Source organism: Sus scrofa, chromosome 1, assembly GCF_000003025.6.
Source record: "Sus scrofa isolate TJ Tabasco breed Duroc chromosome 1, Sscrofa11.1, whole genome shotgun sequence".
NCBI classification, from domain to species: domain Eukaryota; kingdom Metazoa; phylum Chordata; class Mammalia; order Artiodactyla; family Suidae; genus Sus; species Sus scrofa.
Window position 1 is genome coordinate 273,316,148 of NC_010443.5, and position 27,999 is coordinate 273,344,146.

The following is a 27,999-nucleotide window of genomic DNA, read 5'->3' on the forward strand; positions in this document are numbered from 1 at the left end:
GTGAGATCAAATTTCCTTTCCAAGTTCTCACCATTTAAAAAGCGGTAATAAACACAAACTGCTTCTGTGGGAGGTTGTGTCCTAACACACCCACAACCCCAGCACCTCCACGGGTGGGTCTGGGACCGTGGGAGGGAAGGCTTTCCTGCCATCTCTATGGAAACGAAGCCCACTCCCCAGCTCCACCTCCGGAGCAAAGCCAGACCCCATCCGCACCTCTCTGTGGGCTGGACTGGGGCTTTGGTAAATAGATGCGTTAGGAAACTAAAGTCCTGTGCGGCACGCCATCTACTGAAAACCACAGGTCAGTCCTCCACGCTCCACATGAGACCCAAATGCAGGGCGAACAACGTCCAGGAAGAGCCAGGGGTCTCAAGGTGTCGGGGAGGCCGGGGACACTGAGGGTGCAGACCCTCCCGGGGTAGAGGGCTGGCCGCTCTGGGCCCCGCAGGGCGAGCTTCTGCCAGGAAGAGACCAGTCAGCCGCAGCCGTGATGAAATCTGGCCCCAGGACTCACGCCTGCCACGACCGCCTTGGCGCTCCACCCATCAAACAAACGCACTGCTCTCGTGGAGCACAGTATGAGCAAATACACAGGATTCCGGCCTCCGACAGACTTCCCTGTACGTATTTCACACAGTGAAGCCCAAGGAAGATCCCTTTAAAGAAAGGCTTGGGGGCTCCTGTCAACAAACCCAACGACAATCCATGAGAATGTGGGTTTGATCCCTGGCCTCGCTCAGGCTCAGTGGGTTAAGGATTTGGTGCTGCTGCAGGCTGTGGCGTAGGTTGCAGGCCGGCAGCTGCAGCTCCAATTCAGCCCCTAGCCTGGGAACCTCTATATGCTACAGGTATAGCCTTAAAAAGAAAGAAGGAAGGAAAGAAAGAAAGAAAGACTTCGTTCTCCCAAATGTTCAAGCCTGACGATCTGTTTATTGACAGGGAAGGAGCGGCCTCGGGGTAGAGAAGGTTCCCCAGGCTCCCAGTGATTGCGGACGGAGGAGCGAGAAGGGGGCTGCCCGCAGCTGGGCTCAGCCGCCCTGGAGGCAGAAGAGAAGCAGCCTGGGACCCCCACAGCCCCTCACAGGCAGATCCACTCACCAGGGGTAGGCGGTGTAGTCCATCTCCCGAGACGGCGGCCGGCTCATGGGCGGCTGGCAGGAGAGAACGTTCCAGTTAGTGTCTCCCCAGAGGCTGTCCACAGCGTGGGGACCGGCAGTGTCCAATCGCCCGTGTGGACGGAGGCCCAGAGCCACCGGCCTGGGAGGCCCCGAGGGCAGCAGCCGGGACTCGCCATCCCTGAACAGATGCTCCGTGGGTTTGGTTCAGGGACTGACGGACTGAATAAATGAATGGAGGGCCTCCCACGAGCAGGGCCCGTGATCCCCAGGGAGGGAGGCAGCCTGAAGGGGGCTGGAATGTCCCAGCTGTGGACAGCAGCACCCCCGCACCTCGAGTCCCCCGCGCTGCAGACACCAGCAGCCTTGCAAAAGCCTCGCAGCTCTCTGGAGCCCGCGCCGTGCCCTTGCTGCCCAGCGCCCCCACCCTGGCCTCCCCTCAGCGGGCCACACGCTGGGTAAAGCCTCCCGGGTTACCGGTCCCCTCCCTGCCCATTCACCAAGCAGGTGGGGAAACCGAGGCCTTGGGCGGGGAAGGGAGAAGTTCCTCTCACCTGCGACTGACTTGCTGGGGTGGGGGGGCGACGGGGGGTACAATGTATCAGGGCTGACGGCAGCCTTTGCTAACGGTCAAGCATTTGCGCCCCAGCACTCGGATGAAAGAGATGCTGTATTGCCTTTTTTCTTCTTTTTTTGGGGGGGTCTTTTTAGGGCCGTACCTGCGGCACATGGAGGTTCCCAGGCCAGGGGTCCAATCGGAGCTGTAGCCACCGGCCTACGCCAGAGCCACAGCCACGCGGGATCCGAGCCGCGGGAACTCCCGTAGTGCCTTTCTTCTAAATATCATAATGTCTGGCTCTGAACTCCTATGTTTAGGGTATTAGAGCGCCCTCAAATTAAAGTCCCTAAAATCTGGAGAAAGGCAGCGGGGTCTCTGGTCCGTCACACCTGCCGCAGCAATGTCCATTCCAGTGCCTTTAAAACCAGTCACATCCTCCCAACAGGAGGTGCCCTGCCTCTTGGTCCCCCCACCTGTCTTTTTTTCTGGGCACAGCCCCAGCTCGGGGGCCAGCGCACAGCAGCCGGAACCAGCCCAGGGCATCCTGAGTGAGGAGATGGTTCACGGCACCCTGGCCACCGTGTTCTAGAAGCTTCCATGGGAAGTACTCACCCTTCCATCCACCGGACAGGGCTTCACAGACGAGCTAGGGAAGTAACCCGACTTCCTGGTTTGCACCAGCCGACCCTGGAAGGGGGCAGAGGGTCAGGGCCCGTGGCCGGGGAGGCGGGGCACTGCAGCCTGCGGGCAGCTCATCCTAAGGAGCGTAGGAGGAAGCCCGGGAGAGCACCACCTCCCTGCAGTAAGCTCAGGGGGCGGGAAGGGGAGGGGCGCCCCACTTCTCAGATGAGGACACTGAGGCCCAGAGAAGCTCACGACCTGCTCGGCGCCGGGACTGGAGCCCATCTCCCGGCCGGCCCCTTCCTCATCCACCCGGCCCTTCCCAAACAGCAAGGGGCACGCGGGCCTGGGGGTCACTGCCTGGGAGGGTCCGGGGGCAGCTGTCCACTCTCCTTGTTCCTTCTGCCCGGAAGACCCTCCTGAGGGTCCCCCGGCAGCTCCTCCTCAGCCCCCCACCTTCCCATCAGCAAAGCATCTCTGCAAGGCCACCCGGACCTGAAGCCCTGGTCACACTGGGGGAGGGAAACTGGGAGGCCGGGGTCAGCGTGGGGCAGACTCCGTACTGCAGACCCCTTCTCAGCTCCCGAGTCTCCAGGTAGGCGAGGCGCGGTCTAGTGCCCTAAGTTCCTCAGGAAGTATGTACCCACAAGGGCCGGGCAACCACCATGATGGCAGTAACAGTACTGGAACGTGACAAACACACGCACTGGCGTCAGCTCTGAGCAGGTCGCGCCCGGCCACCCGGGCTGGGTGAGCACTCCTGGCTTCCGTGGCCCCGTGTGCACCCCCAGGGGTCTCAGGGCTCCCTTGAGCCCCAAGGCTTGGGAGGGAAAAGCACCAGTGGCCCCAGTTTCTCCGGCCTTATGATCAGAACAGCAAGTTTCAAGGCTCAGAACCATAAACTGTCACATGGACCCGTGTCCGCCTTTGTTCCCTGGGGGAGGGCAGCACGGGGGTGGGTCTCAGTCTTGGGGTCCCCTCCAATGCAGGGCTTGGGGGTGCTGGCCTGGCCTGGGCGGGGTGGGCGCAGGGTGGACGCGGCCTGGCGGGGGAGCTTGGGGAGGGTGCGCAGGATGCAACCCAGGGGGCAGCAGATGGGGAGGGGTCTGGACCTCGGCGGGGGGGGGCAGGCAGAGAGGGCCCCTCCTGAGAGGGGCCACTGTCCTTCCGCCACCACCCCCAAGTCCCAGGTCCTGCTGACACCCCCTTCTCTCCACCCTGTCGTCTTATGCCCCAAACCCACCCCTGCCTGGACTCCCCGCTTCCACCGTGACGGGGGCGGGAGCAGCCTAGGACCTTGACCCTTCTCGGCCCAGGACGCACCTCCCACCATTGCGACTCGGGGTCACCTCGCAGTAGCTCGATCACGTCGCCCGTCTGGAAGGTCAGCACTGGCTTCCCGGGGGGAGCAGGGATGCCGTGGTAATTCTGCACGGCCACCATCTTGGGACCTGCGGGGACAAGGCAGGAGCGGGCGTGGCTCCGTGACTCTGCGCGGTGGCTGCCCACCCAAGGTCACCTTGGCCTCCCTGCGTTCTCAAACCCGGGGCTCTCAGTGGACGGCGCCTGTGTCACCCCTCCCTAAATTCTTCCTGAAAAACTCCTTTGTCCCTTCGCTAAATGTCCTGTAAATACACTACTTACGCGACCAGCAGATTCAAGGTATCGTTACGGCAACAGCAAGTTACTGCTTTCTTTTTTTTTCTTTTTAGGGCCATATCTGCGGCATATGGAGGTTCCCGGGCTAGAGGCTGAATCGGAGCTGCAGCTGCCGGCCTACGCCACAGCCACAGCAACACCAGATCCGAGCCGCATATGTAACCTGCACCACTGCTTGCGGCAGTGTCGAAGCCTTAACTCACTGAGCAGGGCCAGGGATCGAACCCACGCCCTCAGAGAGACAACATCGGGTCCTTAACCTACTGAGTCGCAATAGGAATTCCAATAGCAAATTACTTTTAAATAGCACTTTATGGGTTTTCATGCAACACCTTTCAAATTTGTACAGAGAGTCAGCCATGTGGAGCAGGAGATGGGGTACCCCTCTCATTAGAAATGGGGGGCTGGGGGGCTGGTCTGCTCCTAGACCTTGCAGGCAGCAGCGTGGTTTTCATAATTAAATTACACTTTGCCCAGGGGCTCTGGCGGCATCCCACGCGATGCTGAGCAGGGCAACGGGGACACGAGGGGACAGAGGAAACGGCACCGTGGCAGCAGCAGCATCTTGCTGTCTGCTCTGCTCTGGGTCTCTGGGCTGCAGCTCAGGGCCTCCCCTGGGCCGAAGGGACGGTGACCCTCTGCAGGCTGGGCCCTGTCCCCATGCCCAGCACGGCATCATCAGAAATGAAGAAGGTTCCCGGGGAGGTGGCTGTGGAGGCGGAAGGGAGCCTGGGGCCAAGAACAGTGGGCAAAGCCGGCAGTCGCCACGGCCAGGCCCAGGCGCGGCTCCCAGGGTGACAGCAGACACGGATGACAGAGAAGGCCAAGTCCCAGAGACTCACCTGGCCCCGCTCCAGAGGCGTCCTGTGAGGGCGAGGACAGAGAACTGTGAGGGCGGAAGGCTGCCCGAGTGCACGACACCCCCTGCCCCCCACCCCAGATAGAAGGGTCAAGGGAGCAAACGCAAGGCATTCGTGACACTGCTTTCCCATGTGACACTGCCTCACCTATACCCTCAGCCTTTGCGCCCCTCCGCAGCCCCGGGACACCCATCCCCTCCCCCTCCCATTCCTTCCATGAATACACACCTCCTCCAGGAAGCCCACCCTGACCACCCAGCCTGGGGCTCCCTGCTCTGAGCCTGGGGTGGGTCACCTCCGTCTGGGACACCTCCTGCCGTGACCACTAAATGCTGTGTCTTCCTCCTCTTGAGGGCACATCTGGACCCCACGCAGGGCTTATTAGGAGCCCTTTAAGTGCTGGTTAATTTGGCTGGACCCCACGGCTGGGGTGAGAGGCAACGCCCACACCCCGTAAGTGAATCGGTGACTTCACCCCAAGTCAGCTGATGAGAGGGCTCTAAGCCAAAGGAGGAGGCAGGGCAGGTGGGCGGACACCTGTCATGGAGCTGGGCACCCACGGCCGCCAGGAAGCCACCGGGCAGGCAGGGAGGGGGCAGCTGGGCAGGGCAACCGCTATCAGGGCCCAGGTGGCCGGGCATGGGGACCACTTCTACTGAGGCCCATGCAGGGAAGCAAAGGCCCCTGGTGACCAGCAGGGGCCCTGCAAGCCGGCATGCTCCCAGGCGTGAGGGCCAGAATGCGTGGTCTTTCTAGCTCCGGGCACAGGGCTGCGTGGGGTGCAGGCAGCAGGAAGGGAATGGTTTGGTGGACTCACCAGGTCTGCAGGCGAACCTGAAAAGGAAGCACATCCGGGTCAGAGGGCGAGCAGCCAACACCACAGACAGGGGGCAGGGGGCACCGTCCACACAGCAGGACCACTGGTGCCTGCACGTGTGAGCAAAGTAAGCTCCAAGGCCCTTCATTCCAGTCTTGGGTTGTGGACACGCTTGGCTGGTGACCATGAAAATCACTCAACTACTTGTGTCAGCAAATTCCGTGCTCGGGTTCTGGGGGGCCCACGGGCAAGCACACTATCTGACCCAGTGGCACACAGGCTTTTCTGCAGGAGCCAGCTCTGCTCCAGTGGTGGGAGCTGCCTAATCACTGGGCTCAGAAGGAAGATTTCCACAATTGATTGGTGATGCCTGCCCCGGGCAGGTGACAGGAGACGCTGGTTGGCATGCTACTCGATTTGTCAGCATGCTCACTCTGGACAGGGGGCACCTCAGCCTGTCAAATGGAAGGCAAACGTTCTGAAGATGCTTTCTGCCTGTCCTGGGGTGACCCCCCGGGGAGGCACGGAGCCAGGCCAGGCCCTGGCCACCTGACAAGCTGGGCTGCCAGGCCACCCCCTCAATGGCTAAGGTGCGGCTGATGTGACTTCAACACCATCTGGCACTCACAGTCGCAGACTGTTCTGGGCGGACATAAGGTCCCACAGATCCCGCAGAAGCAAGGTCACAGTGTCAGGGGTGGTGAGGGCAAACAGCTGTCCTCATGGGGAACGCAGCCGCGAGGCTCGGCCCTGATGGGGGCTCCTTGAGGGGCGGGGTGCTGCTCCGGGAGCAGCTGGCATCTCCCTGGGGCATCCTGGCAGCTAACAGTTAAACCTGCCCTGGCACGGGTCCTCAGCACAGGGCAGAGGTGATGCTGATGAGGCCAAGGAGTGGAGACTGAGCCCAGAATGAAGACAAGAGCGAGGGTCAGAGAGGAGGCAGCTTGGAATCTGCCGAGAGAAGTGGCTGGAGTGGCTGGGGCAGGGCGAGTCCCGGCAGAGGAACAAGAAAGGGACCACGGGCTCCTTGAAATAAAATCAGGTGCTGGAGCTCTTGTCGTGGAGCAGTGGAAATGAATCCAACTGGGAACCATGAGACTGTGGGTTCGATCCCTAGCCTCGCTCAGTGGGTTGAGGATCCGGCGTTGCCGTGAGCTCTGGTGTAGGTCGTAGACGCAGCTGGGATCTGGCATTGCTGTGGCTGTGGTGTAGACCGGCAGCTACAGCTTCAATTGGACCCCTAGCCTGGGAACCTCCATATGCTGTGGGTGCAGTCCTAAAGAGCAAAAAAAGAAAAACCGAAAAAACCCATAACCCAGGTGCCACCAGGGGCTCTCGATGCACAGGGATGCCGATAACCCCGGCTCGTGAAAGATATGCGACCGCCTATCTGGTCAGGGCCCAAGTACATACATCGTGAGAAAAAAACAAACATAAAACGAGATGAGGGAGGAGCTCCCGCGGTGGCGAGTGGGGTTAAGGAGCTGGCGTGGTCTCTGCAGTGGTCTGGGTCACTGCTGAGGCACGGACGGGTTGGCTCCCCAGCCTGGAGCAGTGGGTTCAGGATCCGGGGTTGCCACAGCTGTGTCTCAGATTCGATCCCTGGCCTGGGAACTGCCACATGCTGCTGATGCAGCCAAAAAATTTTTAAAAGAGAGAGAGAGGTGGGGGACGGGCACGTGTGTGTGCGCGCGTGCACGCGTGTGCAAAAAAAGCAGAAAGCACGTGACAGTAACTGTGGCTGTTTTTGCCGGTGAGATGGTGAGACGCTGTTAATCTCCTTCCTTCCTTTTTCTCTAATTTCCATGGGAAACGAGTGTTTCGTAATTGGGAGGGGGGTGGGAACCCAAAAGAGTATCTAAAAGTAAGAAAACTTGGCAGGAAATATACCAAAATGTCACCTTTGGTTATTTCATCATAGGTTCCTGAGAGAGAATTACTTTCGTCTTTATTTCTTCTCTTTCTTTTCTCTAACTTTTGGATAAATATGCCTGTTACCTTTAAGACCAGGGAAAACACTCCAGGAGAAGCGAACCATTGAGTCGTTGCGTGCAAAGGACATGTGGCCACAAGAAGGCGGTGTCCGCGGGCAAAGCCGAACGGCCGCCTTCGGAGGGGCACCGCCTCCTCTAGCCTGGAGGGGACCCGGGGGGCTGCTGGATCTCCCCTGGGCCAGAGGGGCTGCCTGGGGCCTGTGGTGGGCACCAGGGGACCTGGGCCGACCCGGCAGACCTCCTCCTGGATCAGGGCATGGGGTCAGCAGTCACAGTAAACAAGGAACGACAAAATCTGCTCCAGGCAGAGGTGTCCTGAGGACAAGCGCCTGGCACGCTTTCCCGACTCCCTGGAGCCTGTTCACCGCTCTCTGAGCTCAGTTTCCCTGAGGCTGGGCGGCAGTATCAAAGTGCCATCTCACGGGGACACGAGGGCATTTGGCTCCACGGACAGCACGGCCAGCGGTGCTGACCCTTGACGGGCTGGTGCCTTCGGGATGAATCCATGGGGCCCCTTCCCCACCAGATCCAGGGCCCAGCCAGCCCCTGACTGTGGTAGCTCTGAAACCTTCCAGAACCATCTCAGGCTTTTTGGCTGCTGGTCCAGCCGCTCTGGCGCACCAGCTCATCCCCCAAACCAGGATGACCCAGAGGCGCCTCAGCAGTCTGGGTGCCGGCCAGGCGGGCTCACGTCCCTTCCCCTTCCCGGCCTCAGGCTGCCCCATCTGACAAATGGGCTCCAGGCGGAGGGGAGCACGGCCAGTGCCGTGCCTGTGTGTGAACCACCTACAAGCACAGCCGTAGGAGAAGAGGGCCACACCCCTCCGGGGGCAGGAGAACCCGGGGGCAAGGTGTTTCTCCACGACTGGAAACCTCCATGCAAGTGGCAAGAATGTTCTGTGCCCTTGTGTGGAGGTTTCTAGAGGCTTACAACTGGACTGGGCAGGGGTGCAGAAGAGGCAGAAAAAAGCCTGTCAGTTAGGAGAAGGGCTTTGCAGCGGAACCCTGCTCTCCGGCTGGGCCTTTTGATGCTGTGTGACCCAGGGCAGGCGTCTTCCTCTCTCTGAGCCTGTTTCCGCATCTGGTCCCTGCCTTGGGGGGTCACCACGGCAGGAAAGGAGAACGTGGGAACACGGCCAGGCCAGCAGCCGTGAGGGATGGGACCCTGGGCTTGGGGTGCGTGGCAGGGTCTCCCGTCGCATGGGCAGGGCAGGGGCGGTACTCACTGATCTTGCAGGGAGGGGTCACCTCCAGACACTCCTTGTGCGCCCCGACGCCACACTTGGTGCACAGGTAACCCTGGTAGAAGGTGCCCCTGCACCAGGCGAGGGGATGGCAGGTGAGGTGACCACCAGATCCACCTTGCCTCCTGCCCCGTCGGGCATCCACCCCTCAAGCCCTGAGCCCCCCCCCACCCCAGGACCCCCCAGCAATGTGCAGCCTGGGGCTGGATCTCCCCTCGGACAGGCCCCGGCCACCCACGGGGACCATCACCTCCCCCCCACCCCCGGCTGGACCCCAAGCACCCGAGGCCCGGCTGAGTCCCACATGGATGAGCTAGTGCCCCAGGTCCCTGCGGCTCAGCACCGCATGGGGCTGGGGCGGGGGGCCAGCGGTGATGGGGACGCAGGATGGAGGCAGCACCAGGCTCCCGGGGGGCCCGGGCGGGGGGCTCACCGGAGGAACATCCTGCAGGCCGTGCAGCTGGTGGTCTTTTCAAACGTGTGCATCTGGAAGCTGTGGTGGTTGGCGGTGGCTTTGTCAGGCCTGATGTTTGACCTGAGGGAAGGGACGGCAGGCGCCAGGTTGCCCGAGCCCCCGCCGGGCCGGGAGTCAGGGGCTGGGACTCAGAGCCTGGAGCTGCCTGGACACGTCGGCAGACCCGGGGTGGGGCGCTGACTCCCGGCTGAGGGAGGGTCCAGGTGGGGCTTGAAAATGAACTTGCAGAGGCATTCGAGAACCTTCTAGGGTGATGGCAACGGGCTGGACGGGGTTTGGGTGTGGACAGGTGCAGGAGTCTGTCAGGACTCAGCCGGCTGCGCTGAGGATGTCACTGCGGGTGAGCCTGAGGTGCAAAAATCGCACCGAGCTCTGGGTCCTGGTTCACCATGGGCAGTGCAGGCATTGCAGGGACGGATGGGCGCTGACGCCTGCAATTCCCTGAAACAGGCCCACAGCCGACGGCCAAGGTCTGGGAGGACGGCGGGTGACAAACCGCAGCCCGCGGTGGCCGGCGCGAGCCCAGCGCTCCCAGTAACACGCCTTCGACGTGGACAGACACTTGGACATCTTCATAGCAGGGTGTTGGGAAGACAGTTACAACCCCTGGGAAACAAGCCTTGGGGCCCCCGGCTGGCTGCCCCTCCACGCCGAGGCGGGACCCCATCGGATCTTCCGTTTGTCTCCATTTCACCGGGAGGAAAAGGCCTGAGAGGGGAGCACTCGGGCCCGAGGCCCCCGGGCCCCGGCCACTCTGGCCTCAAGGCCTGGGGGTCTGGGGACCCCAGCGAGCGCCCTTCCTTGTTGAACACGGTGGGCTCCTCCCAGATGGCGCGCAAGAGCGGCTCTGTGGCTTCCCCTCAGAGGGACGATCGGCCAGCCTGTCGTGCCCCAAGGCCCCGAGTCACCTTGAGTCCATCTGGCACCACGGCCATTCCTGCCCCTCACAGCCCTGCCGCTCAGGTGTGGGAGGCGCGGGGCAGGGAGCTGGCCGAGCTGCCCCGGTCAGGCTGCCCCGGAGGGACGGCCCTCTGGCCACCGCCGATGACACGGTGAGGGTGCCACTCGGGTGGGCTGGCATCCCGCGGGTGATGGAGACAGGCGGCCTCTGGTCAAATCTATGGGGGGGTGACCCCACCCCCGGGCCCTGGCACCCTGGCACTCACATGGCCATCGCGAACTGCTCCATCCACTTCCTCTTCATGTCTTCGGTCTTGCAGAAAAACTGGAAGCCCTGCTTCCCTTGGAGGTGAATCAGGTAGAAGCCATAGGACCACTGCGGGAGGAGACGGGGACGCGCTCGCCACGGCACAGAGGCCTGAGCACGCACCCTCGTGCCGGGCCTGGGTGTGCACACGTGCGTGCGTGTGTACGAAGTGCATGTGCACGCCCTCCAACACGATGCCCCGGGCCCCCTCTCCCTCCCCCTCCAAGGAGCACCTGCAACTGAGGCCTCTGCCGGTTCCGAGACCCGCCCCGCGTTCAGAGCTGGCTCAGGGCCCCTCTGGGACGCGGCCCACCCCTCCCACTTCCTAAATGTGATGCCCCGCATCTCCGTGGGCTGACGCAGAACAAAAGCAGAGGTGGCCACGGCCTGGGGCACCGCGGCAAGGCCGGCCCAGCACCCCACTCCCCGCCCAGAGCTTCCAAGGGTCCCAGGAAGAAGAGTCTGGGACGTCTGAGTCCGACTCTGTGTTGTCAACGATGGAAGGAGAAAGGAAGAGAGGGAGGGAGGGAAAGCAGAGGGCACGGAGAACAGACAGCATCCCGCCAGCGCCGAACCCACCCAGGCCTTAACCTCCAGGGGCTGGCGGGGCAGGTGGGAGGGGGCTTCGCCTCAGACCCTCCCAAGTGAGCAAATCCGAATCAGGAATATGTCTCGCGGCACGGTTCAGATCCCCAGGGGAGGACGGAGGAGGAGGAAGGAGCCCGGGAGCCCAGCCCAGCCCAGGCCCCGCTCCACCCAGGAGGGAAGCGCCGGCATCGGGCCGCGGCGAGAAAGGCATTGAGGACGAGGGTGCCAGGGCTTACCATTTTCCCGTGAGACTGGGAGGCATGAGGAGAGGAGAGGAGGGGAGACAGGTCATCAAGGGGCCCGCCCAGCCCCGTGGTGGGCACCACGGCCCAGGACACTGCCCACCGCCAAGTGCACCCAGAGGGCAGGGTGCCAAGGTTGGGGGGGGCACAGAGCTTCAGCCCCCGGCCTCGGAAGGTGACTACCTCTGGGGCCCAGTGGCTTGTTTCCAACATCAGGTCAAGGGGGGTCACCCCCACTTGCTCCTCCAGGTGGCCCCTGCACTCTACCTGCAAGCCCGGGAGTCCAGGGTCTGGGATTTTTAGCACATTGGCTCTGACCCCCATACCTAGATCAGGGCTGCACACAGCAGATGCTCAAGTACTTGGCACAGAGGCCTCCGCAGAAGCAGGAGTGAACCAGGGGATGGGGCATCCATGGCCCCACCCCCGGCGGTCATGGCCACAGCCCACTGGCTGGACATGAGTCTGACAAGCTACAGCAGGGCCCACCCAAAGCTCTCGTCCACAGTAGGAGGGCTGGGGACGGGCAGGAAGGTCTGCCTGCTGCAGAGGGGCCACGAGGGCTAGAGCTGGGGGACCAACCTCTAAGGCCTGGTTCTCACCAGAGGCCCCGGGCGGGGCCCTTGTGCTCAGTGTCCTCACTGGGGAGCTGTGATCCAGATCACGCCCCCCCAGCCCCACCAGAACGACTCGGACAAAAGGCCAGGGAGGTGCTGGGCCCCGCGCAGAGCAGGAGGTGGGGGTGGGGGGCTGGCCCACCGCACCACCCTTCTCGGCTCCGCGCCTGTCCCTTGCCTGGCGGCCCAGCCCGCGAGGCCCCTCCGCCGCCACCGGGGGGCGCACCTTCTTGACGTCCTTGTGGTTCATGGGGTCGTCGGTCATCTTGTGGAAGAGCAGCTCGATGACCTCCTTCAGCTCGTAGCTGTAGCCTCGCCGTTTGCAGACGATGACCACCTTGTCGAACAGGAACAAGTACCTGGCCCCCCGAGGCCCGCGCCCGTCAGCCCGCGCCGCCCCCACCCCGCCCCGGGCCCCGCCCCTCTGCCCGGGCCGCCCCCCGGGGCCCCGCCCCTCAGTCTGCCCCCCGGCCCCGCCCCTCTGCCCGGCCGCCTCCCACCCCTCCGCCAGGCCTCAGCCGCTCCTCCAGGAAGCCCTCCCGGGCCCCCTGCCCCCACCGCCCAAGGGGCTTTTGGGCTCCTCCGCCCCCTGTCCCCCAGCTGTGAGGCCGTCCTCACTGTAGGGGCCTCTAAGGGTCACGGCCCGTTTACACGGCCGTCTTCCACGGGATGGATCTCACGGGGGCAGGGCTCCTATCTGCTGTGACCCGGCGCGAGAGGACTGAACCAGCTGGGGCAGAGCTGGGGCCGTGCCACCTCAGCCCTGCTGCAAGCCCAGCCCTCCTGCCCATCCGCTGGCAGAGGGCTCCCAGGGCCGCTCCCAGGCCTGGCCTCTGGCTGCCCTCAGCCCAGCCCTGCGCCGGCTGTGCGGGCTGCCCAGCCCCTTGAGCACAGCAGCCCATCCTCTGGCAGAGGAAGGAAGCAACTAAATGGAGCAGCACAAAGCCGAGTGCGCAGGAAAGGCTGTCTCCAGACTTGCAGGGCGCGGGGCGCCCTGGGCCGGGGCCCGACTCGCCCAGCCCAGCGCCGCTCACCTATCCTGCTTGGTGTGGTTGACTATGGACCGGACCTTCAGTTCCCCGTCGATCTTGGGTCTCCCGAATTCCTCCAGCTTCACTTGCTGGGAAAGAAAGGGCAGGACCGTCAGCCCAGTGCCAGCTCGCCCCCACCTGCAGCGCCTCCACAGAAAGAGGTGGGCCAGCGCCCGGGCAGCAGGGTGTGTCCACGTTTCCTGCAGGAACCTAGGGTGAGCGCGACGCGAGACAAGCCCAGTGGTTCCCGGCTGGTGCCGGGGACAGCGAAGGGCACAGAGACGGGAGGACCAGGCCTGGAGGCCCCGCCCAGGACTCCCTCCAGCTCTGCGGGGACAAAGAGCCATAGATGGTGTGGGCACGTTAAGAGGCCACTGTTGTGTGGCGCCCAGAGCGGGGACCTGTGAGGCAAAGCCAGACGCCCAAGCCCAAGAAACCGAATTAAGAAGAGAACAGACTGTGCTGTTCAGATGGAGAGCCGGCGGGGCCTGGGGTCCTGCCAGGATTCATCTGCCACAGGAGGGGCCTTCAGGAGAACCCCTCTGCTGTGCAGAGACTGCTTTTCCGTTCTCCGCCTGGCTTCCATCTCTGTTCTGCTTTGATTCAGACAGACGTCTCCAGACGTGTCCCCGTGGCGTCCACGCAGACAGAGCAGGAAGAAGGGGACGCTGCCAGGCGCCTCCCCACCTGGCGCAAGGCTGGGGCTCTCAGCACCTTCTTTCGGACGCTTCTGCATTTTCCAGAAGCAGCCAGAACAAGACTGCGAGGGTTGCGCTGGTGCGGCATAGGGTGGGACCAGCACCCTGCCGAGCACCTCTGCGCGCCTCCACGTCTCATTTCTGGAGGTGGGAAAACCAGCAGCTCCGCCTGCTGGGACGGGGTCGGGAGGACACACAGGGCTGGCGGAGCAGGGCCCCGGCCCACAGGGACAGGTCACACGTCTTCACTTGCCGTGTCATCGTTGTTACTTACTGAGCGAGTATTACTTCTACGTAAACAGTTTATTCAAAAAGGTCTTTGTAGGAGTTCCCGTCGTGGCGCAGTGGTTAACGAATCCGACTAGGAACTATGAGGTTGCGGGTTCGATCCCTGGCCTCGCTCAGTGGGTTAAGGATCCGGCATTGCCGTGAGCTGTGGTGTAGGTTGCAGATGCGGCTCGGATCCCGCGTGGCTGTGGCTCTGGCGCAGGCCGGCGACTACGGCTCCGATTCGACCCCTAGCCTGGGAACCTCCATATGCCGAGAGAGCGGCCCAAGAAATAGCAAAAAGACAAAAAAGAAAAAAAAAGTCTTTGTATTAGAAAAGTAGTGCCCGTCCATCCATCGCAGAGCGTTTAGAAAATAATCAGAGACTCCACGAGAGGAAAACCAACAGCTCCAGACCCGCCAGGCTCGAGCGCCACCGGTAACAGCTCAGGGAACAGCTCCCCACCTCCTCTGAAGGGAGCGAAAGACGAGGTGGGGCCAGAATGCTCTTTGGCCACTTCTTTCTTTCTTTCCTGGACGACAGACACACCGCGAATGTTGTCGCACTGTGTGTGTGCCTGTCGCGGCCGCCCTGTTCTGCCTTGGCAGGTGTCCTGACCCTGGTGGGGGAAGACGGGCCCAATGGGCGCCAGACGTCAGCCTGGGCACCGGGGGCTTCCTCTGCAAAAGCGTCTGTGCTGATGTGACCTTGACAGGGACTTCCCCAGACCCCGCAAGGTCAGGAGGCAGAGAGCGAAAAGGTGTGAAAACCGGCGGCTCTCAGCCAGGGGTGACTCTGTAGCCGGGGGAATAGGGCGACGTCCGGAGGTGTATCTGGTTGTCATCACTGGGCGCCCCGAGGGGTCGGGGGGCCACCAGCATAGTGGACAGAGATGAAGGGTGCTGTCTACAAGGCACAGGACAGACCCCGCGACAAAGGACAGACCCCCCAATGTCAACAACACCAAGGTGGAGAAACCCATTCACATTCAGCAGGTCTGGAAGAAGCTGGTACTGGTTGGCACAGGCCGTGGGTGGGGAGGAAGTGCCCGAGTCCTGGGTTGGCCCATCTCCTCGCCCCCCAGGACACAGTGGCTCCCTCAGCGCCCCAAGGCTGAACCTCTGACGGACCAGGCTGGGATGAGGTCCCATGAGGGGTCAGCCCTGTCTGAGGCGGGGAGACACAGGGCAGCTCCTGGGCAGGGTGACGTCCAAGAGACAGGACATGAGGGTGGGCCAGGGGTCCCCGATCAGACAGAGCCTCACTCGCCCCGCGAGCCACACCCTCCTCTTGGACCTAAGAGTCCTGGTCCAGGCCAGGGAGGGAGGACGGGGGCAGTCAGTACCGCTGCCCCCCCTCGGGCTGTGCCTGCCCTCAGCAAGCAGCCACCTCCGTGCCCAGGGCACCTGGGCCGGTTGAGGAGCACAGCCCGGGAGTCCAAGGTCAGATGCAGCCCCAAAAGCGGCTCCACCCTCTTGGGGGCAGCACGTGGCACGGCTGCACCTGCTTCCACGGCCCGGATGGAGAGCGTGTGTGTCACCCTCCCGCTGACCCCATGCGGACACTGTCAAGGCGATTTTACCCCCCCCCACACACAGGGCGCGGTTGTCTTCGCTCCGAGCGCCAGCCGCACTCACCAGGTTTTCGATAGAACTCTGAAATTCGCTGATCTTCTTCAGGGTCTCTTTGTCCCGTTTCACTTCGTTTATGTACATGGCCAAGTCCTGTGCGCGGCGGGAAGTGGGTCAGCAGGTCCCTGCGGGGCGGGGCGTGCGGGGCTCAGCCCCCAGCCCCCGCCATGCCACCCAGGGGCTGGGCCTTTCCAAAGCCCCTCCGCTGTCCCCAGAGGTGGCTGGCCCTCAACACAACCCAGGGGGAGCAGCGGTGCCCCACCTGACCAATGAGGCTGGAAAGGCGACACCCACCCAAATCCCATCAAGGGGCCAAGAAATCCCGCGTCCTAGAACAGCGTCTTTCTAACCCGTCTCTCGACCCCCTTCTAGGTCAGAGTAGAAGAAGGACAGCCAGGTAGACCTGGACAAGCCCACGTCTGAGCCCTTGGGAAGTGGGCAGCCCCAGGGAGCCTCGGCAGGACCCGGGCCACCCCGCCCTCCCCCCCCCACCCCCCGCCCCGCTCCCGCCATCCACACGCGCAGCCTCCTGCCGGCCACCAGGGGGCACTGTCCGCTGCGTCTGGAGGGCCAAGTGGGGTCAGGCGTCCAGGGTCTGGAGTGGCCTTTGATCCAGTGCCTCCTGCCCGTCTCCACTGGCAGGAACGGCACGGGATGGGCCTGTCCAGGTGTCCAACCCCTGGGGCTTCCATGGTCCTGGCCATCACACAGGACTTGGAGCCAAGCGTGTCCAGGAGCACACGGCCGCTCAGAGACACTCTTCCCACAGACGGCCGAGCAACGGGGCACGGACGCCAGGGCAGGGCGATCCCCCCGAGAAGGTCACTTTGCAAAGATGGAGGATGCCCAGGCCGTAGCCAGGGGACAGGACAGGCTCAGCCTGAGCCAAAACACAGGCGGGAGGGCATGGAGCCCACTCAGGGGCCTGAGAGCGGCCGAGCGCACACAAAGGTGGGCACCCGTGGTAAACCCGGCCGCAAAGCCGGACGAGCACCTGCAGCGGCCTGCACGCCAGGCTGAGGAGCCGTGCCCAACCCAGGGGCAGTGGGGAGCCATGGCAGGCTTCTGAGCGAGGGAAGGACGTGAGCTGGGCTCTCCTTCTGGGGTCTGGGCTGCACAGCGGGCTTCCACGGACAGAGGGAGGAGGGGAGAGGCAGCGTGGCTGGGCGGGGTGGGTGTTCCAGAAGCAGACGCCACAGGACAGGCAGTGGGCAGCCCAGAACTGAGTTGGGTGCGTGGGTTCCAGGCACAGCCCCAGTGGACGGTCAGGAGAGCAGGAGGAAGGAGGCCCAGGGGAGTCGCGGTGGGCCGGGGTGGGGGAGGGAAGAGAACCCCAACTTCACCCGCCCCTCTGCCCTTGGGTGGGTCTTACCCACCGCCCTGCCCCTCTCTGCCTCCTGCCGTCCCAGGAAAACCTATAGCTACAGTCACAGAGGCTGTCAGTGAGCCCAGGTCAAAGAAGACAGCCATAGCACAGTAAGCCTGGCGCTGGCCAGGCCTTGCCTGGCCTTGGCTGACCCACCTGCATGGCCTCCAGCGCTTCTTTCAGCTGCTCTCTCTCTGGCCGGTCGGTGGAATGGCTCAGAAGTTCCTGGAGGGGTGAGAGGGGAGTGGGTCCCCATTGGGGGTCCTGGCCTCTGCCCACACCCCCACCCAGCACCGGCTGTGCATACAGAGTCAGTCCCTGGGGACAAAGCCCCCGCCTGCCCAGCTCTGGTCCCACTGCCCAACTCAGACAGACGGCGAGCCTCCCCCAGGGGACACACAGCTTCAAGGTGAAGGGCGCCCAACACGTGTGGATGGTGGGAGGGATGGTAAGAGCACAAAGCCAGGGGCTGAGCCAACGGGTGACCTGTTCCATCACTAAAAAGGCTCGCAGGGCGTCTTGCAGAAGCCACTGTCTCCCGGTAGGTCTGTCTGCCCAGAGGGACTTCCTATCTCCATGGCTGCCAGGAAGCTCAGGGACTGGGCCCAGAAGTCAGCCACAGGTGCTCTTACTCCTGGCCTTGGGGACACTTCTCTGTCTCTCAGTTTTCCTGCTCTCTTACTGACTGGAATCATAATTTTCCGTGTATATTAATTGTGACAAGTAGTCAGGATACAAAAACGCACCACGCAGTTCCTGGCAAATACTCGCAACTGTTAGGCCCTACGCGTGGACCGTCTTCCTCCGCCTGCTTGTTGGGATCTCAGCCTGGCCTGTCTGTGGGCTCCACCCCACGCCCCGGAGGCTGCCGGGCCCTCACCCACTCCGGCCGGTCTCACCTTCAGGAGCAGGTGGTATTTGAGCACCCGCTGCATGGGGACCACCAGCAGGTCCTGCAGCTTGAACTTCCCATCCTGGACCTTCAGCGTGCACTCCTGGGCATCGGGGAGTGGGGGGGCAGCAGGTGGATTGAGAGCATCCCTGCCAGGGCCGCCGGACCCCGGTGCTCCCATCCCCCGGGGTTGCTGGACCCCAATGCTCCCTGAACTGGAGCTGGTCCCGGGTCCTGCCACAGCCGTACCCAGGGGACCTGGGCCTTGCCCTGGCCTGGGTCGGGGACCTCCCCCTGCCCACTCTCAACCCCAACAAAATGCAAAGGGAAAAATTCATCTGCCAAAAATGTCACATCCCTGCGGCGTTCCCACCTTCCCATGAAGCTGCCGAGAGGTCAGGGAGCTGCCACCTTGGAAATGGCCGGGGACGGGCCCGTTACCTCGACTTTCTGCCTGAAGTCCTCCCTGCTGGCGAGAAGCTGGTTCAGCGTGTTCTGGGCATGTTCCATGTGGCTGCAGTACTCCCCGTAGATCAGGAGCCTGGATGGCGTGTACACACACACACACACACACACACACACACACACACGCTGGGTGTGAGCCGTTTGTTTTCACAGCAGACTGTGAGCACAGCAAACGGGTCCCTCCCCGCGACAGCTCCACCACGTCAGCACATTTAATGATTTTCTTCTTTCCTCGCGGCGGCTTTCCCTCCCTTCCTCGAATTCCACCCGCCCTGGGCCCAAGGAAGCCCCTTCTGGGGCTCTGTGTCAAGTCAGGACTGGGTTTGGGGATGCCCTTCCCAGCGCCCCGGTCCCGCCCCTGAAAAGGGCTAACGCCGGAGAGAAGCTCCTGCCCCCCAGGCTGGGGGACCCTAGAATGTTCTCATTCCAGCCCCTCGGCAGTGAGCACCAAGGCCCATCCTGCTCTGTGCGCGCCCTGGGGTGGCGGCCCCTGACGTTTTGAGGTGTGGGGGGCCCCGTGGGTCAGCCCTTGTTGCTGCCACCGGGCACTGATGCCCTCTGTCTCTCGGTGCAGGTGACATCAGCTCCATCTCCCGGGAGACGGGCACGTCCACGCGCGCCTGGCGTGTCGGCAGGAGCTGCAGATCCGGGGAAGATGCAGGGGGAGCAGGAGCTCGCTAATCCGCCCTGGCAGCCCCCGCTGGCCCCACGACGACCCTCCGGACCAGAGGCCCCGGCGCCAGCGGCCCCACACCCGCAAGGCCTTGGTCACCAGCCTGAAACCTCCTCTTTGAAAACCTCATCACCCGACCGCAGAACAGGCCCCGGAGGAAGACCACGCGGGTGGCCGTTGGCTGTGACAAGGGTGACAGCAACGGCCCCACCTCGGGAGCCACGGTGGCCAGGCGCGTCACACACAGTGTCACGCCCTTCAGCCCCTTTACAGCGGCGGGGAAACCGAGGCCTCGGTGAACGTGCTGAGCCGCCAGCTGATAAGGGGTGAGGGCCTGGCCTGGCCACTGATACAGCTTCACCAGGAGGCTGGGACCCGTGCACGGCGTCCCCAAGGATGCACAGTCAGATGCAGGTCACACTGAGCAGCAGCAAAGGTCTGGAGGCCTCCCCCGGCCCGGCTCTGGGAAGCTTGGGACAGTCTGGGGGCAGGTCAGGCTGCCCTCAGGGCTGGGTCTCCGCCTTCGTGGATACTGCTTCACCTGGGGCACCTGGCCAGACGCTCAGGGCAGGACCAGAAGGGAGCGCCCTGGTCTGGGTGTCCCCTGGCTTTCCCTGCATGGCCCGAGGACCTGCGGCGACCATGGCTGGGCCCGACCCCAGGCACCTCAGCTCTGCCACATGGGCCCCTGGGGCAGGTCTCCCCTTCCCGGGGCCTTGGGTGATGGGGACGGACAGGCCAGGGCCTGGCCAAGCACCTGGCTCCACCTGGCACAGCACAACACCCTGACCACTCACTGTGCACGAGAGCCTGAGCCCTGGTTTCCACTTAAATGTGTCTGCCACTAAACTGAGAATTTTTAAATAAAAGTTGATCACAAGCCGTCATCTCTGGAAGGCCCAGAGGTTTCAGGGCAAGTTGTTTTAGGGAGAGGACCTAGCGAAGGCCCGGCCATGCCACGTCCAGGGAACTCTCTGGTCACCACCTGGCAGAACCTGCCCACGCTCCAGGTCACAATGCGCCCCCACGCCCTCTGGTGTTCTGGGGCCCTTCTACGCGCCCGCAGCCCAGCAGCTCCAGAGTGGCTGCGGCAGCCTTAGGCGCCCCCTTTACTCTGCATTCCCCCGGCTCAGCAGAGCCCAAGGGTCTGGCAGAGGTGTGGGGACAGAGGTGTGGGGACAGAGGGTCCCAGTTGTGCCTTCCTAACTGCACACCCTTGAATCAGCCCCAGCACGACTATGCTCACAATTGTCTCCGGCCAGCAAACTTCTACTCATCCATCAAAACCCTGCCCTATCACTTCCCACCCTGTGTCCCTTCCCTGCTCCAGCCCCGTCCCCCGTGCGGCTGGGTCAGACAAAAAAGCACAGAGACAGGCAGGGAGCAGGGGGTGGAGGCCTGTCTAGGCAGGTGGGGTCCCCAAAGAACCGAGTCACCCGCCCACGTCCCCACCAGCTCTGAGCTCAGGGACGCATCTTGCTCCGGCCTGCGGGAGGCCTTACACACGGGCGGGCTCTGAGGAGCCAGCACCACAAGCCACCTGCTGGCCTTTTCCCTCCTTTTTTTCTTTTTTAGCTTTGCAGCAATGCTGGATCCTTAACCTACAGGGCAAGGTCAGGGACGGAACCCCCATCCTCATGGATACCAGTCGGGTTCTTAACCCACTGAGCCACAACGGGAACTCTCAATCTTTTCATCTGTAAATAGGTAGAGAGAAGTGCAGCCTTGCCAGCACGGCCACAGGCCACGGGCGCGTCCCACCTGCTCGCCTTCTCACTCAGGCACCACCTCTAGGCTCTGAGAGGCGACGGGACTCCTGAGGTCACCAGTAAGTTGAGTCACTGGGCCGGACACCAGAGCAAAGCCACAATCCCCGTGGCTCCTCGACGAGGCTTGGCTAGTCCCTTCTGAGTCTGACAATGACACTCCGGGGCTGAGACCTCTCCCAACCCCTCTGCCAGCTGGCACCGTGGGCAATGTCCACGGAGGGCAGAGACCCAGCCCTGAGGGCAGCTTGACCTGCTCCTAGACAGTCTCTGGGATGTGCACGGGACTCGGCTGACTGGCCAGGGATGCCCTGTCCTGGGCTGCAGGGTGGGCCCCAAAGGCATGTCTCTCAGGAGCCCCAGGAGGTGACCGATGTGGCAGATAAAATTACAGTTAAGAATCAAGATGAGGTGCTGCTGGACCAGGCTGGGCCCCAAGTCCAAGGACAGAGTCCTTGGGAGAGAGAAAAAGACACAGAGACTCAGATGAGAAGCCACGTGACGTTGGAGCAGAGACTGGAGCGACGTGGCCACGAGCCAGGGACGCCGGGTGCCACCAGCAGCTGGAAGAGGCAGGAAGGACCCTCCCCTGGAACCTGCAGACAGAGCAGGGCCCAGGGAAACGGATTCTGGTTGCGGGAAACCTAGAATTAAATTTCTGCGGCTTTAGTGGCCAGTGGTTACCAGCATCCCAGGACAAGCATGTGGACCCCTTGACCTTCGCATAGCACCTCCAAGCGCCCGCCCCAGGCCGGGCGTTGCGGGCTGTGGAGTCCACGCGGTTTGACTTTTCCTCGAAAATCCAGAGCAACTGATCGGAAGTTCTGAGTCCGGTGGAGGACGTCGGTGGGGGAAGCGAGAGTTGACAGGCCTTCGTTTTAACCACAAGCGTCTACCGCTGCTGAGAAAAATCAGCCAAACTTTGGAAGGAAGGCAGAGCACACACGGGGGACCTCGGGGTTCAAGGTCTCGCTGCCGCGCCTGCCAACGCCAGCGGGAAGGGCTCCCCGGGCCCGGCCTGACGCCCCCTTGCGCGAGGTTCTTCTGTGCATGCGATTGGTGACGCTGGCGAAGCCACCAGAGGTTCCAGCACTCCGGCCGCAGGCCGCATGGACCAGTCTGCATCTAACTGGCCGCCTCATTCCTAACTCTGTCCCCGCTGCCGTGCCGTGTCCTGCCCCATCCTCGGAGCGAGCTCTGCCATCCTTCGGGCTCCCTCGTTGATGAGCTGGTGCACATCCGACACCAGCTCGGTGGGTGGCGTTGCGGAACTGCCTGAACCCTGAACTCCGACCCCGCAAAGGGCACGCGAAGGCTTCTCGTGGAAGTACCTCGGACCACCCATGTTCTCACAGTGTCTTCTGGCTCAGCCCTCGGGACCCCAAACTCTCAGGGTGCTGGAGCGGGTCCGGGACGTAGGCGGCAGGCCAAGGTATTCGTTCACCCAGGACACGGGAACAAGCCGGGACCACGCGTGGCCAAGGCCGCCCCACCCCCCACCCCCCGCCTCAGCTTCGTCCTCTGGGAAAGGAGGTCTGGACAGAACGGCCAGAGCGAAAGGCCTCTCCAGCTGAGGGGCCCAGGGCAGCCACATGATCCACTGCAGGTCTTGAGAGGCTTGACTCCATATTCAAGCTGTCTCTGTGCAGGACCACCCATGCTCAGGCTTTGAGATGAAAGGCCCCCAGAGAACCTGGAGCCTGTGGACGGAAATCAGAGCCAGAGTGCAGCGTCGTCCATCTAACGTTAGAGCAGGCAGAAGCCACAGAGGTTAACAGGAGCATCTGCCTTGTCTGAGAACCAAGGCTGCATTAATAGAAGTATAACCTCCAAAAAGAGGGAGGTGATTGTCTTCTGCCATTTGGCACTGGTCATACCACCCCTGGTGCCTAATTCTTTATCTGTGATGAGCTGCCGGGATCTTGCCATGAGATTCCTCGATGGCTTCTCCTGTCCTCACTTAAAAAAAATTCTGAATCCCTGTCTCGGCCCACCAGCTCTTGCAGGACCCTGCAACGTACCCAGGAGAGGCTCCTCCTCGCCCCCCTCACTCCTGCTCCTCTGGCCTCTGCCAGTGCCTCACACAGGCGGAGCTCCTGGCTCCTGTTGCTCCTGTGTCTTCAGGGCTGATCCCCCTCACCTGGGTCCTCGGGTCCCCCATCCTCTGTTACGAGCCCCCACCCCCATGCTCTCGGGCACCGGCACAGCCCAGGATGAGTCCTTTGTCTGTAGCTAGCTTCCCAGGGAGAGGAGAGCCTGCTCTGTCCCCACAGTGTCCTTGGCCCAGAGCTCGGGAGCCACATACAGCAGGCACTCCATAAATGCTTGTGGCACTGGTAAGCCAGAGAACCCCAGGGGCTGACTTTGACATAGGAAGGGACGTGCCAGGAAAGGTGGACACTGCGATGGACACAGGGATTTGGCAAGCGAGCTCCGATGAAACGCAGCCAGCCCACCCCCAAAGGGACCCTGACAAAAGGGCCTGGAGCCCCAGTGCCACGCCGGGCAGGTGACCGTCTGCTGAGCAGCCAGTGTCAGGACGCATTCTGTTCACTGCTGTCCTTGAAAGTAGAAACGTCCGCTTTTCCCCAAGGAAAGGAGCCCGGGGGGCCGGGTCAGCCCAAGACTGTGTCTGGAGGGTGGTGGTGGGTCTTGGTCATGGGCAAACCGGACCGAGAGGACAGGCCAGGCAGTCGACACCTTGCACAGGGACGTAGGGGTTCCCAGGGGTGGGCAGGTCAGCGTCTGTGCCTCGGCCATGCACCCTGGAGCTGGGCTAATGGGCCCCCGAGCCCGTCCAGCTTCATCCGCGGCCGCCCCCTGCCAGCCAAGGGGCAGCCCTCATGAGGCGCTGAGACGTGTCCGCTGGGCCCGTCACCTGGGCAAGGGTCAGGTCTGACAGTCAGCCCACGGCCGTCAGCTGGGCACCAAGGCTCACCTGGCTCACTGGCTCGCAGAGGGAGCGGGAGGCTGTGCTGGGGGCAGAGGGTGGGTGAGGGAGCCTGCCTGGCCCCCAGCCCCCATCCGTAAACCCTCCCCTGGGCTGGTCAGCATGTCCACACCTGCTGGTGCCTGGACGGTTCTCATCCACTCTCCTCTGCCACCTGCACATGGGAACTGCTGGCTCCCAAAGGCTCCCAGGAGCCCCCCAGCCCACGGCCCCTTAGAAGGCAGGCTCAAGGATCCTGGCCATTCAGGGGGACAGCAGCTGGCCTGGAGCTACAGGGCACCCAGGAGAGGCCCCCGCAGGTGACCGCACCTGAGAATCCAGCTCCGTGACGGCTGCCTGGGCAGAGAGGGTTGTGCGCTGAACTGAGACGGACCTGGTGGGTGACAGGGGTCCCCACCAGCCCCTGTGGGGCCTTCTACAGCTGCCAGGACCCCTCATCAGACCCCAGGAATCAGTATTTCTTGTCTTTTTAGGGCTACACCTGAGGCATATGGAAGTTCCCAGGCTAGGGGTCGAATCAGAGCTATAGCCGCTGGACTACACCACAGCCAAGCGGGATCCGAGCGGTATCAGAGATCTATACCACAGCTCACAGCAACACTGGATCCTTTAGCCCACTGAGCAAGGCCGGGCATCGAACCCGAGCCCTCATGGATACTAGATGGGTTTGTTACCGCTGAGCCACAACAGGAATCAGTATTTTTAACAAGCTCCCAGGTGGCGGGGGAGCCACGAAGACGGAACCCGCAGGTACCTCTGCAAAGATTCTACCAGGAACAGAAAGCAAGGTACGGTCTCCTGATGGCTCCCTGGAGATTTCAGCGGCTAAAAACATCATCTCCCTGCCCCACCGCCACCCCCCGGCAGTGGCGGGCGGCATCTCGCGAGCCCTTCGGGTCATCTGGCTTCGTCCTCGTCAGCATCCCATTTTAGACGCCGCTGCCGAGGCCACAGGGAGAGGAGCAGGGCCCGAGATCGCCGCCGGGATGGCACAGTTGTCCTCTCCCACCCAGTCAGACGCTTCCAGAATCCCATTCTCTCCAGGCTCCACAGGACCTTCTAGAGAACAGGAGGCCGCTCGCACCCCCTCCATCACCTGGGGTGACCAACGGCCGGGCTTAAAGCAAAGAACCAAATCGATTCACAGAGGACACGTAACGGCAATACGATTTTTTTCTCCGGAGGTCCCTGCATTGGTTCCTAATGGGCTGTCACTCTCCTCTGTGGACAATATTGATTCTGGACAAGGGGCTCCCAACACACGCCGTGACAACGGGTGACCTTCTAGCGGGATGGCGGCTGAAGCCCTCTCTGCATTAGACTCCGCCTGACACCCGCGCGACCGGAGGTGGGACAGACTCGGACTCTGCCCAGAGCACCACACAACCTTGGGCTCCACGGACACCTGCCCAAAGCTACAGAGACTCAGGCGAGACCAGGGCACCACTGGAAGACCCAGGCTCCCCACGCTTCTTGGCCCCAAACCACCATCTCCCCAGGTCTAGGGCTGAAGCCAGGTTATGTCAAGACAGACACGCCTCTGGGCCTCCAGCTGCTGCGTGCACCCCCGCCAGCCACCCAGGTCCCACCCCCGCGCCCAGCCGTTGCAGCCTTCGCTGGGCACGGACCAGCGTGTCGGCAGCAGAGGCCTGGCCTCCATCCACCGTCAGGGCACCGAGCGGCACAGGTGCCATCCTTGACCCCGACCGACAGGCGCAGAGGTCGGTGTGACAGCTGAGTGAGGAGGCAGGGGCGTGGCCTCAGCCCTGGGGACCGGAGCCTGGCTCTCAGCCTTGTCCTCCTGCAGCCCCCGATGCCCCCACGCAGCCTGCACGACGGGGGTGGGTTGTTTCAGCAGAAGTAGCTGCCATGCACCACTGCCCCACCCTGCCCTGAGCTGGGGGAAGGCTCTCCCGGTGCCCAACTCCCCTGCAGCCTGGGACGCATCAGGGGCACCAGGATGACACAAGTGTCCTTGGCCCACCAGGACCCCCCAGGTATAGGGGCGGAGGGGGCTCCTGGAGCCCCGTGAGGCTGGCGCACCCAGGCTGTGATGGGAGGGTGGGCAGTCTGCTCAGCTGGAAGTGAGGACGGGGGTCAGAGGGGCCTCGGGCACCCCTTGGAGGTGAACGGGCTACCCTTGCCCCCAGCTCCGCCCGTCCCTGGGAAGCAGAGCGGCCCCTGCCACTCACCTTTCCTTGAAGTCCAGGAAGACCTTGGCCAGAGTGCCACCCCCCGCCATCATGGACACGTCGATGGCCCTCAGGAAGCCGTGATGCACCTTAATCAGGTCCTGGGAGGAAACGCGAGCGGCACGTGAGCAGGCACAGCGGGCGGGGCCCACGTGCTCTGTATCAGGTCTGTCATTTGGATTAAGGACGTTCTCACAAGCAATCGGGCGGGCGCGCTGGGCAGGAGGGGCCCTCCCACGTAAACACCAGGTGCAGGAGTTGCCTGGTGGCCTAGCGGTTAAGGATCCGGCATTGTTACTGCTATGGCACAGGCACAGGTCTAATCCCTGGCCTGGGAACTTCTGCAGCCAAAAAAAAAAAAAAAAAGAAAAGCACCAGAAAACACAAACAGCCAGGTGCAATTTACTAGAAGGAGCCATGGTGATGGGCACACACGGGGCCCTGGGCTCACGGAAGCCCCTGGATGTCGGCGGACAGCCGTCCACAACCCGCATCAGCCTGTCTAGACGCGTGGCGGCCAAGCCCAGGCAGGCACTGGTGCAAGAACGGGACAGTGATGGCACCGGGCAGGTGTCCCCAGCCAGCATCCTTGCGACCCGCCCGCATGCGAGGAGGCCGAAGAGCTCACAGCCCGGTCAAGGCTCACAGGCTGTGAGGGATGAGGTCTCTCTTCCGGGGACGGGGACCCGGGACCTGGGGAAGCGTGTCCACACTTCAGAGCAGAGGGGCAACCGGCAGGCAGCCCCCAGGCTCCCCAGTCCCCCTGACCAGGTTCCTGTCCCATCTGTGGCCATTTGTGCCACCGCTCAGGACAGGATGAACTCTGGGTCGGGCACAGAGAGCGGGGTCTGCGCCAGGCTCGCCCAGGAGGCAATCAGGAGACCTAATGAGGGCAGGGTCCCGTGGGAGCTGCCGCACCAGCTGTGGGTGGCTTCCAGCCTCCAGGGGAAGCTGCACCCACACGCAGCTTTCAGTCCCTGCTCTGCTGACCACATCAAGGGGAGCCTTCCCGCAGGGCCCGCTGCCTGTCCGGGTTCAGAGGCTGCAGGGCAGCGCGCGGCTCTCTGCTCCAAGAGGTGGAGAGGCTGCGTTCGGCTCCACCCTCGAGCTCCTTCTCCAGGGCGTGCCAGTCCGAGACACACCCACCCGCACAGGCCATGGCAGGAAAGGCCCGGAAACAGGTGTCCTGGAGGGAAGGGCAGCTGCTCACCTCCTCCCATCTGTCAGCCACGAAAACACCCTTTAGCCAGGACCAGCGGTGCAACTGGCAGGGACCAGCGCTCCAGGATGCCCAGGGACACAGCCCTCCAGGATGCCCAGGGACCAGCCCTCCAGGATGCCCAGGGACACAGCCCTCCAGGACCCCCAGGACCTGCCCTCCAGGACCCTTGGGGACAGTCACGTGGGAGCGACTTGCGAGCAGGTTAGGACCACGGCCGCACGCTGTGAGCCAGGGTCGGGAGCCTCACCTCCAGGTTGATGAAGACGGCCGCCATGTCCGCCGGGCTCAGCACCAGCCTCAGGGGGGCCATGTAGTTCTGGAAGACAGACGCCGTCACTGCCCCTCGGCCCGGAAGACCCCGGTCACCCTTGAGGTTGGGGGCGGGGGGCGTCCGACACCTCAGAGCAGATGGGTGACTGGCAGGGGGCACCCCTGGGCTGCCCAGTGCCCCTTCAAGGGTCCAGAGATGGGGCTCCCTGCGGGCCGGCTACTCAGCCTGGCACACAGTTGGTGCTCCATGTTTACTGGAGAATGCGTGCTTTCTGGGGGGATCTGGGCACCGTTCCGGGCGGGATCAGGCCTAGGAATCAATGCAAGTGCCCACGCCAGGCGCCAAGTTCCACGGAGGGTCCCTCGCGGGTGGCGCTGGACTTCAACCCTCCAGTGACCCCGGTGGGCTCGCCGTGTGGGACATTCGAGGAAACTATGGTTCCCCGGAGCGGAAGGGGCAGTGCCCGCCCTCGAAGGCCGCGTTCCAGGGGTGGAGACTGGCCCCAGCCGCCAGGAAGGAGCTGCCCCGGGAGTGGGCAGAACAAGGAGGAAGAGCCGAGGGGGCGGCTGGGAT

At 63.0% G+C, this 27,999-nt stretch overlaps 1 protein-coding gene across 10 annotated transcripts in view; it reads right to left on the bottom strand.

The window, feature by feature from the left end:
- VAV2 (vav guanine nucleotide exchange factor 2) overlaps positions 1-27,999 on the bottom strand; it is a 173,109-nt gene that overhangs the window by 13,006 nt on the left and 132,104 nt on the right. For all 10 annotated transcript variants that reach the window (XM_013987084.2, XM_005654613.3, XM_021071375.1 and 7 more), the window contains 16 exons: positions 27,403-27,471; positions 25,934-26,034; positions 18,329-18,428; positions 17,895-17,990; positions 17,152-17,220; positions 15,636-15,722; positions 13,036-13,121; positions 12,228-12,360; positions 10,514-10,623; positions 9,306-9,407; positions 8,855-8,943; positions 5,635-5,651; positions 4,800-4,821; positions 3,622-3,749; positions 2,290-2,364; positions 1,102-1,154 (listed from right to left, as the gene is read on the bottom strand). In XM_013987084.2, coding sequence (XP_013842538.1) covers positions 1,102-1,154; positions 2,290-2,364; positions 3,622-3,749; positions 4,800-4,821; positions 5,635-5,651; positions 8,855-8,943; positions 9,306-9,407; positions 10,514-10,623; positions 12,228-12,360; positions 13,036-13,121; positions 15,636-15,722; positions 17,152-17,220; positions 17,895-17,990; positions 18,329-18,428; positions 25,934-26,034; positions 27,403-27,471 — 1,337 coding nt within the window. The remainder of the gene's footprint in view (positions 1-1,101; positions 1,155-2,289; positions 2,365-3,621; positions 3,750-4,799; positions 4,822-5,634; positions 5,652-8,854; positions 8,944-9,305; positions 9,408-10,513; positions 10,624-12,227; positions 12,361-13,035; positions 13,122-15,635; positions 15,723-17,151; positions 17,221-17,894; positions 17,991-18,328; positions 18,429-25,933; positions 26,035-27,402; positions 27,472-27,999) is intronic.